The sequence below is a fragment of the Chiloscyllium plagiosum genome, chromosome 26 (assembly GCF_004010195.1).
Source record: "Chiloscyllium plagiosum isolate BGI_BamShark_2017 chromosome 26, ASM401019v2, whole genome shotgun sequence".
Classification (NCBI taxonomy): Eukaryota; Metazoa; Chordata; class Chondrichthyes; order Orectolobiformes; family Hemiscylliidae; genus Chiloscyllium; species Chiloscyllium plagiosum.
Window position 1 is genome coordinate 30,278,621 of NC_057735.1, and position 13,699 is coordinate 30,292,319.

At 40.2% G+C, this 13,699-nt stretch overlaps 1 protein-coding gene across 7 annotated transcripts in view; it reads left to right on the forward strand.

Moving 5' to 3' along the window:
- Window positions 1-12,760, forward strand: part of LOC122563223 (metabotropic glutamate receptor 4-like) — a 1,211,357-nt gene extending 1,198,597 nt beyond the window's left edge. For 6 of the 7 annotated variants that reach the window (XR_006315533.1, XM_043716802.1, XM_043716806.1 and 3 more), the window contains one exon: window positions 12,170-12,760. Coding sequence is in view for 4 of the 7 variants with exons in the window: in XM_043716802.1 (XP_043572737.1) it covers window positions 12,170-12,219 (50 nt within the window). In the remaining 3 variants the exon portion in view is untranslated. The remainder of the gene's footprint in view (window positions 1-12,169) is intronic. The other variant, XM_043716807.1, reaches the window with a different exon arrangement.
- The last annotated feature ends 939 nt before the right edge of the window (window positions 12,761-13,699 follow it).

Genomic DNA, 13,699 nt, shown 5'->3' on the forward strand with positions numbered 1-13,699 from the left:
GCCCTGATTAAACCATTACATCCATGACCTGGTCCAAAACCTACCTGCTGCTCACTAACTCAACTAACTTTAACTACTCCTAGGCAAGACCAGCAAACATTTTCCACTCACTATGCACCCTTCCTCCTAATACCACTCAGCAGTCCTATTAATAATGTTCCATTTGTCTTTTTGGTTTCATCCCATTACTCCACAAACTGTGCTTATAAACCAGCATGCTAAAATTATACCATTTTACAGCTCAGAAGAAGGTAATGCAACCAATCATACTTGTGCTGGCACTGAAAGAACTATCAAATTAGTTCCAATGCTTTACTATTTCCCCTGGGACCTCTGCTTTTTTTGTGTTTTCAAAAGTCATGATTGAAACTTCTTCTATTCTGAACCATCATAACTGACTGTTTCTTTATAAAAGCAAATTACTGCGGATGCTGGAATCTGAAACCAAAGAGGAAATGCTGGAAAATCTCAGCAGGTCTGGCAGCATCAGTAAGGAGAGAAAAGAGCTGATGTTTCGAGTCTAACTGACCCTTTGTCAAAGCTAAAAAAAGGGAGAAATAGGGAGGTGTTTATACGAGGCTGAGAGGAGGTGAGTCATGGCTCCAGAACCAAAGGTAGCAATAAAGAGGTGATAATGACAGTGCACAGAGAGATTATAGGGAGATTAGGAGCTGTGAATGAAATGGAAAACAGGGGAGAAGGGTAGCAAAGGGGGAAGAGGAGAGGAAAAAGGTGATGAGAGAGTGGAGAGCGAGAGAAAGAGAAACAATCAAGAAATAAAAGGTACAGAACAGTGAAAAAAAATTTTAAAAAATAAATAAAATAAATGAAATAAATTATGGAGCAGAATGAAAACAGAGGGGTCGAGATGGGATAATCATCTGAAGTTGTTTCTTTATAAAAATGCCTCTCACTCTGATTCTTTTACGAATTACCTTAAGTTTCTGTCTTCTGGTTACCAGCCTAACTGCCAGTGGAAACCACTTACACATATACATTCAACAGTAACTGTTGTTTATTTTGAATGTTTCCATTAAAAACACTTAACACACTGTCTAAATAAACCAATTTTTGCTTTTTTAGATTCTCCGTGTAACTTAAAACCCATATTTCTTGTCAGTATTCTAGTAAATCTCCAAGCATTAATATCCTTTTGAAAGCCCCGCACAAGACAGTGCTCTAGCTGAGGTCTAATCATATATTATAATGATTCATCAAGGTGTCCTTGCTTTGGTATGTTAGGCCTCTTTTGATGAAGCCAAGGAACTTTTTAAAAAAGATTCTAAGTCATTCTAAGTCAAACTTTGAAACTATGACATGATGCTATAATTTAGGTCATACATACAAAATAACAGTGACTTTGGGAATATCACTCTACACATCACTCCAGTGTGAAAAACAAACATTCACCACTCTTCAGCTTCCTGTCACATAAACAATTTTAATCCCATGCCCTTCAGTTGTGCAGATACATCTCCTAAATAGCAGTTTTACCAAATGTCTTTTGCAAGTCCAAAACAGTCGTCGAGCCAATAAATAATTCAAACACTCAATCAAGTTTGTCAGACTTAACTTTTTTTTAAACAAATCTATGTTGGCTGTCGTTAATTAGCATATGTTTTTCCAAGTGAAAAATTAATGTCATTGCTTTAATTATAATATTCAAAGCACTTTAAATTTAATTACTGTAACTGTTTCTCAGTAGTATTCTATACCTTGCCAGAGCTGGAAGTTTTCACCTATATTGGTTGTTTAAATGTACTTAACACACAAATTAAGATCCAACAAATTGATAGATGGTGTACCAATGACAACTGGTTGCAACTACATCAACATATCCAGATGCCTTTCGATAAAGGGAATGCAAGTGACAGGATCAAAAAGGCAACAGGTGCATCACATTAAACAGCACCATTAAAAATAAACACAGTGGAGGTAATCAGCTGCTGCAATGAACAGTTGGAGAGATTGGTACCTTAAGATATTCCTTAGAGAGAACACTGTCATCAGGAAAGCTTACTTGCCATGACAGGATTCTAGTGCAGCTATTCATTCACTTAATTGCAGAACTCTAAGTGCTGATACTATACCCCTTCAACTCCTCAAACACAGGAAACCAACACTCCCACAACATCTGCATGATTTCTCTATCTCTGTCTAAGGAAAGGGATAGTGCACCAGGTTATGTGTCATCTCCTCTGCCCTGAAGCTCTTCAGCCACGTCCTCAAACAGACTCACTACCACAGCCACATCTCCTTCCTCAGCACATGTCTACGGAACCGACTGACCCCGCATGGACTCCGGACTACGTTTAGACCAACAAAATTTGGACCCAACCAGGACAACCAGTACCTACAACAAATCCGAAGCCTCCAACAACAGACCTCCCCCCGGATCCTCCGCTCCATGCTTGCAGCCATGCTCCGCTACCTACATTCCCTGCAGTCAGCCCTACCCCAGCTCAGGACAACACTCTCTCAGACCTGCAAAGGCCCTCTACTCTTCTTCATCCACAGAAGAATCCATACACTAAACAAACAGTTCTTCCTAGCCATATCGGAAATTAAAGATATTAAGTACCAAAAACTTTCATGTACTTACTCCCACACTCCGGATTCCTCAACCATTCCAGAATCTTCCATCGGCCTCCGTAAGCACTCGGGTGCTGCAGCAACCGCCGCCGGGAACCATGATGTCACTTCCGCCCCCACCGACCATGCAGCCTCCGCGATCGCCGCCCAGACAACCGCCTCCACGATCACTAGGAAGACCATCGCCGACAGATTTGCGGGGTTCACAGCCACCGGGAATAACACCGTTTATGCATTCGCCGCAGCCACTTCCGCCCCTGGAGTTGTCATTGCCGCATCTACTTCCGCCCCCAGCGACGTCACTCGCCTGCACAACTCCCACTCCGTCCGCGACCCCCTCGTCAGATCCACACCCCCCACCAACCCAACCTCCACGCCTGGCACCTTCCCCTGCAACCATAAGAATGCAAGACTTGCGCCCACACCTCCCCCCTTCACTTCCCTCCAAGGCCCGAAGGGATCCTTCCATATCCCTCAGAAATTCACCTGCACCTCCACACACATCATTTACTGCATCCGCTGCACCCGATGTGGCCTCCTATACATTGGGGAGACAGGCCGCCTACTTGCAGAACATTTTAGAGAACACCTCCGGGACACCCGCACCAACCAACCCAACCGCCCCGTGGCTGAACACTTTAACTCCCCCTCCCACTCCGCCAAGGACATGCAGGTCCTTGGCCTCCTCCATCGCCAGACCATGGCAACACGGCCTATCACCCTCACCTTAACCTCCTTCCACCTATCGTATTCCCAACGCCCCTCCCCAAAGTCCCTCCTCCCTACCTTTTAATCTTAGCCTGCTTGGCACACCCTCCTCATTCCTGAAGAAGGGCTTATGCCCAAAACGTCGATTCTCCTGTTCCTTTGATGCTGCCTGACCTGCTGTGCTTTTCCAGCAACACATTTTTAAGCTCTGATCTCCAGCATCCGCAGTCCTCACTTTCTCCTACATGCAATGTAAAGACAACCACAGTATGCACAATGACTATATCACTAACCATAGTTAGAAAAATATTTCCTATGCTGTCCTCATCAAGCTATTAGTTCTGCCTGAATGTACCTACCCCAAAACTCAGTGTGATTTCAGAACAGAAGACTTAAAATTGATAATGATCTTCTCGGTATGGAACTGCAGGGGCAATACTATGAATAACAACAACAAAAATCATGGTATATTGTCTTCCTCACTCTCTCAGATATTCAACCACATGAGCAGAAGTAACCTAGAAGCAATGAGAGAAAATCTTTGGCCACTCATTGAAGCTGTTCAATGTACCCTCCTTTTACCATGATGACATGATGCATATGGTCAATAATGAAAGCACAGCACTGGAACGTAAGATCTGCACTGGTTTCAAACAGGATTGTTTCATACAGCAACACCCTTTCATATTCTTCTTTTTTGCTGCTACCATATGTCTTTGGGTTGTTCGTAGAGGGTGTATGCTTACACACACTCCAACTGAAAGAATGCTGGTCATTGGATGATTGACACAAATGGTGCACAAAATCTTCATCAGTAAGTTGTTCTCTCCTGAGGATGCCACACAAACATTTCAAACAGAAGAACATGATCATTGGGAAGTAAACAGAATCCATCATGGATGTAAAGAGTTTACTTTGACCATTAGCAGCTGGAAGACAAATCTCATACTGCCATTTATGAGCACTGACAATGACATGGAAATTTGTTAAAAACATCACATAGCTAGGTTTTGCAATTACCAGCAGCATTCTGTCACTTAATTGATGCTGAAATCAATGCACACGTCGCAAAAGCTGCAGCCATTGTGACCAGCTGAGGAAGAGAGTGTGGAACAACAATGGCCTGATGAAGAACAACAGACACTGAGTTTACCACGCCTGTATCATCACAGCATTCCTTTACAGTGTTGAGACTTGCACAAAACATGCGAGACAGGAAACACGCAGAACAGATCTAGCTCTGCTGTCTCAAGTATAATGAAAGGAATAAGACCATACTGATGACTTGGCATTAACTTGAGCACTGGAAATAACAATGGCCAACACAACCCTGTCAACCATGTAAAAGCCTCCTAATAATATCTCGGGGGTTGTGTCAGAATTAGAAGAACAGTCCCACAAATGAGGTAAGCAACAGCTTCATACCTTACAATGCAACTGCTGAAATGTTTGCATCTATCTTGAAGTAGAAATGTTAAATGGATGGTCCATCTCAGATTCCTCCAACATCACAGATGCGGCTCTTTACCCGATTTGATTCAGTCCGTATAATATCAATAAATGGATGAAAGCTCTTCACACTGCAAAAGCTATGCATTCTGACAACATTCCTACAAAACTGCCATTTCCCCAGCAACATGAAAATTGCTTAGATATATTCTGTGCTGAAAAAGCAACACAAATCCAATTGTAATGAGATCAGCCAGGTGGACCTCATTGAATGTGTGTTCCCTGATCAGACCAGATTAAGCAGCCCTGATCTGGGAACTCTACCTAACATTTTAACAGGAGTGTCAGAGATTCTGTTCACTCAGAGCTGGCTGTGAGGGAGGTGGATCAGTGCCAAGGACTCTCGATGTGGAAATAAAGGGTGACATGGTGACAGGATAACTAGCCTCTGTGGCGTCTTTCACAACCGAGCCAATTTATCAGTCATGGTTGTACCTGGGAAACAACAATCTTAAGCAGCTTAACTAAAGTCCTTCCTTAGAACACAAGGTCAAGGTGTGGAAATGTTGGCTGATGATTGCCAAACGTTCAGCACCATCCACTACTCATTAAATACTGATGCAGTGTGTGCATATACAAGAAGACCCGGGCAAGATCCAGGCTTGGGCTAATAAGTGGTAATAACATTCATGCTTTACAAGTACCAGGCAATGATTATCTCTTAAAGAAAAAAATTTACCAATGGTCCCTTACTGTTGCTGAATTTCCAAATGAATGCCCTGTAGGGTTACCATTGACTAGAAAAATTGAACGGTCCAGGCATGTAAATACTATGGACATAAGAGCAAGTCAGAGGCTAGAATTTCTGAGGTAACTTTTCCACTGTCACCCCAGTATTTGTCAACTATCTACACAACACAACTCAGGAGCATGCTGAAATACCTTCCACTTGCTTGGATGGGTACTACTGCAGCAACACATTAGAAACTTGACACCATCCAGGACAAAGCAACCCTCTTAATGGGCACCCAGTTTTCCACCTTCAGCAATCACTCCTTTTACCATCAATGCACCATAGCAACAGTGTGAACTATTTACAAAGTGCATTGCGGCAGCTTACCAAGAGCTCCTTCAACAATACCTACTAAACCCTAACCTAGAAGAACAAGAGCAGTAGATGGTTTGGAACAAGACCAACTGCCAGTTCCTCTCCAAAGCCATATACCATTTTGAATTGAAACTGTCTTTTACCATAAATCAGCCAAATATCAGATTTTATTGAGGGCTTCTTCCATTAGCTCTGGCAAGTTCTCTCATGCGATTCTCTGCAACTTACCTCATTATGTATGCACCATGCTTTTATGGTACTCCATTCATCTATTGTACACTCAGCAATGGTGGAAATAATCCCTACTTCTGGGACTCCTGGGATTCTCGGCCCCTACCCCAGTCCAATATTTAAAAGCCGAGCGGTGTACCAGATTAGATACTGTCAGAGAAGACTTCCCATCACACCGCTCAAAGTGGAAGGGAAATTAAAAGAATCTGGTGCGGAGGGCATAGGAAGTAGTATAGATGACACTCCAATGCAAATACAAGCTCACGTTCTTAAATGCGTTTCTAGCTTACATCTTCGGCTGTCATTGTAACTGCAGTCAGAATAACCAAACTACATGAGTTACCCATCCTTAGCAGCATTGCCATCTTGGCATCCTTTCTAAGGGAGTTTGACTGTTTGTGTAGCACCCAGTGCCACATCTCATTGACAACTTGAGAGCACAACATACTGGAAACATAGAAAATTGGAGCTGCTGTAGGCTATTTGGTCTATCAACCTTGCTCCACCACTCAGTATAATCATTGATGTCAACACCATAGTCCTGTTCTTTCCCCATACTTCTTGACACCTTTGGCTTCTAAAAATCTATTCACTTCTTAAGCTTTGCCTGCATGGCCTGTGAGAAATCATTTCACAGTCTGTCATCCTCTTGGTGAAGAAATGTCTCCTAATCTCAGTCCAAAATGATCTACCATATATTCCAAGATTGTGACCCTTTGCCTTCAAATGGTTAAAGATACTTACTTGTTTTCAAAAATAGCAAAACCAAGACAAAATGAAAAATAAAGAAAAAGTCACATTTTTTTCTCGGAATAAATTTAAAGTCAACAAATGATACTGAACTTGGCTCACATTAATTAGAACCAAATGTCAATTAAGTCCTGTCTGACTTCTTGTACCTGATACTGCAGCAGTCTAGATTAGATTACTTACAGTGTGGAAACAGGCCCTTCGGCCCAACAAGTCCACAACGGCCCACCGAAGCGCAACCCACTCAGACCCATTCCCCTACATTTACCACTTCACTTAACACTACGGGCAATTTAACATGGCCAATTCACTTAACCTGCACATCTTTTGGACTGTGGGATGAAACCGGAGCACCCGGACGAAACCCACGCAGACACGGGGAGAATGTGCACAGACAATTGCCCAAGCCGGGAATTGAACCCGGGTCTCTGGCGCTATGAGGCAGCAGTGCTAACCACTGTGCCACCGTGCCGCTCTATCATGCTGACAGTGATGTTCCTCCTGCTCACTGTCTTCATCTTCCTTCTTGGAAGACTGTTGCTGCTGTCCCAACTCTTCAGAGTCGACCATAGCCCTCTTTCCTTCTCTAGTTGCACAGAGCACAGTGTACAAGGATTGTGTCTGGACTCCAAGTCTGTCTAGACGGTAATGTAAGCATTACCCCCCCCCCCGCCCCGAATGATCCAAACCAGGATTTCCAGGAACTAACCAGCATCCCTTTCACTCAAATCATCTTTAAAAGCATGTTGTACACCTGTTAATCCAGAGCTAGTCTGCACAGTTCCCAACATCTGCCTCATACATGGCAGACAGGGTAAAATTAGTGCCCCACTTTGCAGGCAGATCTTTAGGAGACTGCTCCTCATGGAAGAATGAGTAGAATTGTATGTATGCTTCGCCCAATCAGGGGGTTGTATAATGGAATCACACACATGGTTGCAGAGGGAAGCTCTTGCCTCCCAGCAACCGTCCTTGTAAGTAATCCAGGCTTTGAAATGAAGCAGAAAAATATGCATTCTCAAGGATATAGGCATCATAGCAGCTCCTAGGTGTCTTGCTACAGACTTCTAAGATGTGGTATTATTGATCACAGTTGACTCGTAGATTGACGGAATAGAAACACGGTAGACTTCATTAGTGCTATGATGTGGCACCGTCAACATATTGTGTCCAGTTTATAGTGCCCTATACCTGGGGAATCCAACTATGTCAGGATAGCCTAATACCTGGATTATGACAGGTCAACAAGATGAAGCAGTGTGATCTGGTGCAAATTGCATTGGTGACAGACTTGAAACATTTGTGGGTTGAGTATTGAGAAATCCCAAACAAGTCCCTAGTGGAGCCCGAGAAGCAGACAGTTGCAGTAGAATTTAGTGCTCCTGTCACTTTGGCAGCCACTGGGATGGGGTGGTCATACAATCCTTCGGGTCACAGGTCCCACTCCAGCAGTTGCCTTAATTCAGGCCCAGTGTCCTGGGACATGCTCAGTCTCCCACATCAATGTACATTGCTCTTCAGGAGGAAATAATCTCAAGAGGATCTACGTGCCCCTACCCGCAAAGTAGGTCAAGCTGTCAGGAACTCTGCAGGTCAGCTCTGGACTATTAGTGCTCATCTAATTGCACAACAGGCTGTTAAAGATGGCTTGGGTGCAAGGATGAATACCCTGAGCTGCTGGGAACTGTGCATGATAAGTTGGAGGGAGATGCTATAGAAAACCCGTTAGGCCTCATAATAATAAAAAACCTTTTCTTAAAAAAAAACTCAACACAACTCTCACTTCGATGAAAAACATGTCAGATTCAGTCCAGGGATTCAGTTCTTCAGACAAGCAAAGTTATCGGACAGGCATTAGTTGCATTTAAAAGCACAAAATACTGGCAGCAGGGGACCAGGAAGCAACTGTGGAGAGAGAGGCATGGGGTTAATTTTTCAGGCTGGTGACCCATCAAAATTAGTTCAAGCCTCCTGTTTTTGTGTCTTTCTATTGTTAGTCTTCCTGACTGACTGAATCCAGATAATCGGTCAAGAGTTAAAACTGAACTCTGCAATCTCCTTTGTGTAGCAGATTGATTTTGCCTGGACTCAAAGCATCCACTCTGCTGCTAAAAATACCCATTTCCAAAGTTACACCTAAGAATCAACAAGTTTCATTTAAGAACCCAGTCTAAACACCAGGCCAGTGCAGACTGTGACCAGAAACAGAAACCAAACGACAAATCTGTATGTTGTTTTCATCTTCTTTCTTAGCATCAGTTGCTGCTTCTAGTCATGGAAAAGGAACAAACATGCCCATGAATATAAGTTCATTCAGCAGACGTGCACTAATATTTATGGAATGAATATAAATGTTTTTGTATAGCGTCTTTCAGACATTCCCAAAGTACCTTACATGTGTTTTTTTTTAATTATGGTAAGTAGTTTAAAGACAGGATAATCTGTTTTGTTTGCTTTTGTTTGAAGGATAAAACACAAGGGCATGGGAAAGATTTCTGTGCTGTTTGTCATCCTAGTGACCTATGATCTTTTGCCTCCATGTAAGGTAGCAATCAGGACCTCAGTTTTGATATGGTATCTCTGATGCTGTAGTACATCTTTAGAATTAAAATCAACGGATGAAAATGTGCTGTTTGTGCTTTCACACTTGCTGAACTGTGTGTCTTATATGTGAGAATATACTTCTTAGGTTTCTGACAAGTTGGCAAAGAGATGGCACAAACAGAATGTAAGTTTATATATTGAATTGAACTTGTAATGTCTACAAAGATGCATCAGACTTTCTGATATTTGGTTAATAATGAGGAAGCACTCATACTAGCAATGGCGTCTGTGGCAGAAAGGCAGCATTTCAGTCTTCTGGTGTGGCAAAGTTGGAAGGTGAAAGAGATTGATGTGGGATTCCTGGTCATTGCTCGTGTGATGTCAGTTTGGTTTATTAATGGGCCAGTTGATATTCATTATCCCTCAACCCATTTCAACATAGTGGTAACTCAGGGATGACAGGAACTACAATGTTTTTCTGTGCCTACTGAAGGCACTCCATCAAATGCTTGCCTAGCTTGTCAGTTGCCTTCTAGCAAGATTTTTTAAAATAAAAACTACACATTCTTTTCCAGATTGATGGTTGTGGTGTTTTGGGTTGAGGCACTGACACCTTCACCCTTTCTTCTATCCCTACCCTACCGACTGCCCCAGTCATCACTCACCTTTGACTTGGCCTTCTTTTGTGTTCTCGGCCTCTGGTGGGTATTCTTGCCAGCTCTTGGTGGCATTGATGCCAGTGGAATAATTGGCCTCTAATTCTCAGCAGGCAGGATTTCTACTGAATCCTTAGAAATCTCTTAAGCTCAAGGCCGGGCACATCATACATTTGCACCTACTCCATGGAACTGATATGTTCCCCATAGGTTGTCTAAATGTTGACTGAGGATAACACCCCAACGAGCTGATTAAATGCAGTTCTAAGTGTAGGAGCTGAGAATGTGTGACATCCACAAGGACGTAAATTATATATTCATTTTGTTTTTTTCTAAATGCATGTAATAATGAATCACCACAATTTCTAGGTAATTTAGTTTCAATGGTAACCCACAGCTGACTTCCTAAAATAACACACAGTCTGTAAATGTTATTGTATGGATTCTGTATGGATAGCAATAGATGAAGAGAAAATGAGGAAGGAAGGGATTCAGATAATATCTTACAGCCTAAGATTTGATCTCAGTTAGTTTTGTTCATCAAGTAAGCCTAATCATATTTAGTTTTAAACATGCAAAAGCTGCAACACACTTTGCAATTTCTTTTCAAATTTTCTATAAGAAACTCCCCCCCCCCCCCCCCCCCACCCCAGAATTACACCTTGATTAAGAAACTGTTGGCAGAATTTGCCATAGTCATGACATACAGAACTTTCAGGTTATTGGAGAATGAAATGACAAGAGCTAACAGGAGACCGTAGCATAATTCTGAATGATAATATTGGCGAATTGTTCATACAATAACAAACATACTTTATCAAGTGTTGCTTTGCAATTTTTCAAAAATTAATAAACTGAATTGTGTGCACAAAGAAACATTTTGAACAATTTAAAGTTCCTTTCACTTTGTGACTTTCAATATGGTGTATTAGTACAATCAGAGCATTCAATGGCAGTTAACTGTGTTTTTAACTCAGTAGCTATCTATTTCAGCTGTACAGCTTCAAAGAAGCCAGAGACTTCCATTCATTTCCTTAACAATCTCTTTAATACGAGTATGATTATAAGATTTATATCAATATACTGAAGGGAACCCGCACTAAAATGGAACATTTTTTGCCCATACTCACTATTGTAAAGATGTATTTGTAAAGTTATATTTCAGGTAAAGTTTAACTCTATTTATAGATTGGTTTATGAAAATGATCTTCTTTATTGTATCCTTAACACTCATATTGCTGCTATATATTGTATATTTTTGTGTACATTTCTATGAAACTATCCTTTCCTTTAAAGTATGTCTTAATATTATGCTCTAGGTAAGTGCAAAAGAAGTAAAGAGAACCTATTTTACCATGTGACAAACGTTTGACCCAAAACTTATGCTCCCCTACTTGTTTATAACACTGCTATTTTATGATCATGAAAAATATGTAGAAAAATCAAGTTTGCTGACTTGTTTCTTAATTTAATAAATTGTGGCTCTTCGTTACACACTTCATATATCGTCCAAATATCAGTGAGTGCTAAAATGAAAGCAATGTTCTGCAACATACAGAGAATGCTGGATAGCTGAAATTGTAATAAATAGTGTTGGAGAAACTCAGTGGTTCTAGCAGCATCCGTGGACAGAGAGTCAGAGTTGATGCTTTGAGTCCAATATGATTCTTCTTCAGCTCCATATAAGTCATATTGGATTTGAAATGTTAACTCTGGTTCTTTATGCACAGATGCTGCCAAACTCCTGACTTCTTCCAGTACTTTGTTTTTATTTCTCAAGCCATCCCGGAGCATTGTGTTAAGAATAAATGGTTACGTACAAACTGATCAAAATTAATTAATCATAAAGTAACAAAATACCATCAGTTTACTCACAGCATTTGTTCTTCAGTAAAACTAAATCCAAAAATATTTCAAATGTTTTAATTAAACAAGATAACTTTAGCTAATTTAAATAAAATTATATGGGAAGAAAGTACAAGTGTTGAAGCTTTTCTGAAGGCTCACATGTAAATTTCTTCTTTGTGCTGGGGAGATGATTTAAAATTCCACTATAGTGATACAGGTTAGTGGTTCTGTGATTTCCATTTTAAGTATTAATGTGTTATTGGTGTTTATTTGTCCCCTACAGCATTAGCTACTAAGCAAACATACGTCAGCTACAGTAATCATGCAATCTGAGTGAATGTGACACTCCTGAAGGGTCTTTTGAAATTTGGAACAGAAGAACAATCTGAAAGACAGACATTTCATTAGTCTGGATGTCCACCTACAAAACCAAGAAGGGCCATTTCAAAGTTCTTACAACACCGGTAGTAAAACAATCGTATCTAAGCATAACCTTCAATAGGAGACCCAAAAGATCAAGATGACAAACTGCACGGAAGGAGGATGACAATTCCTGAATCGTTGATTCTTTGATGATTTGTCAACAAAATTAACTCCCTTTAAATCTTGTGAAGTTGTCTGTGATTGTGTCAGAGTTGTTTTTATTTCTATTGATTTTGAACTTACTAATGTGTTGCAAAATAAAATATGTTAAGTGCTCACCAAATAGATGGCAAGTTAATGTATGTGACAAACTGACTGGGAAAAAAAATGTCTGCTTTATGTCCTGACCAATCAAAAGTACAGTGCCTGGTTGTTTATGAATACTTAATGGAAAGTGTAGAGCATGTTCATTTTTATACAAAAAAATTTCTAATAAAATAGTGTTTTGCAACTGATGGAGTTGTTTTTCAGTAAAGATGGTTTCCTAGTTGTGGCAGTGGGTTTATATTCGTCTGAATGGTTTTTCCTTTCAATAGTTTAATCCCATTAAAATGAAACTACAGTTACAATTACACAAAGGCTCACTAAGTTTGAAGCTTCATGAGATCATACAAGAGAATTATTTCTGAATTCATTCGAACTTCTCAAATATATGTTGGTAGGACCACTTAACAGCGATAGTCCAAACTTAATTATTATACATGAAAAATAGCTACTTCTGTTTAAAAAAAATAACTTTTACCTTATATTAAAATAACATTTTTCTCTCTACTTAATTTAAATTTGGGTCATATGTTGTTGTCTTCCCAAATGGCAGGAGACAATTGGCACCAATGATATGGCTATGACAACTCTAATTTAAATAAGACATTATGAATCTTAATTTAACTAGTAATTATTAAAATATTTATTAAGTGTATCTTTGATGGTTTTAACAACAGAGAATATCATTTTGCTTGTTTTAATGCACATTACAAAATGTATTATGCATTATGTTCAAACATAATTGAGCAGTAACGACCTAATGAATTGCAGCAACCTTTGGTAACAATTACAATAATTCAAAACAAAAACACACATTTGGATGAGACATTATAAAGTATTATCAAAAACACGTGTTCCCTGTGGATTTTTCCATTTTAATATAAGACATCATGTTGATAGATCATTAAACTTAACTTGTGGGATGTAGTTCACTAAATAAAATGCATTCTATGGTGAACAACTTTGGTTAACAAAGTAATTGCTCATTTAAAATCACCCAATTTTCTAGCAATTGAAATGATTTCTGTAAAATGGTTGGTTTTTATTTTGTGCATCAATGGTTAGATCAGAAAAGGATCCAACATGCTGTTGGAATCCTGAGCGCAACAATTTACATTAGCAATAC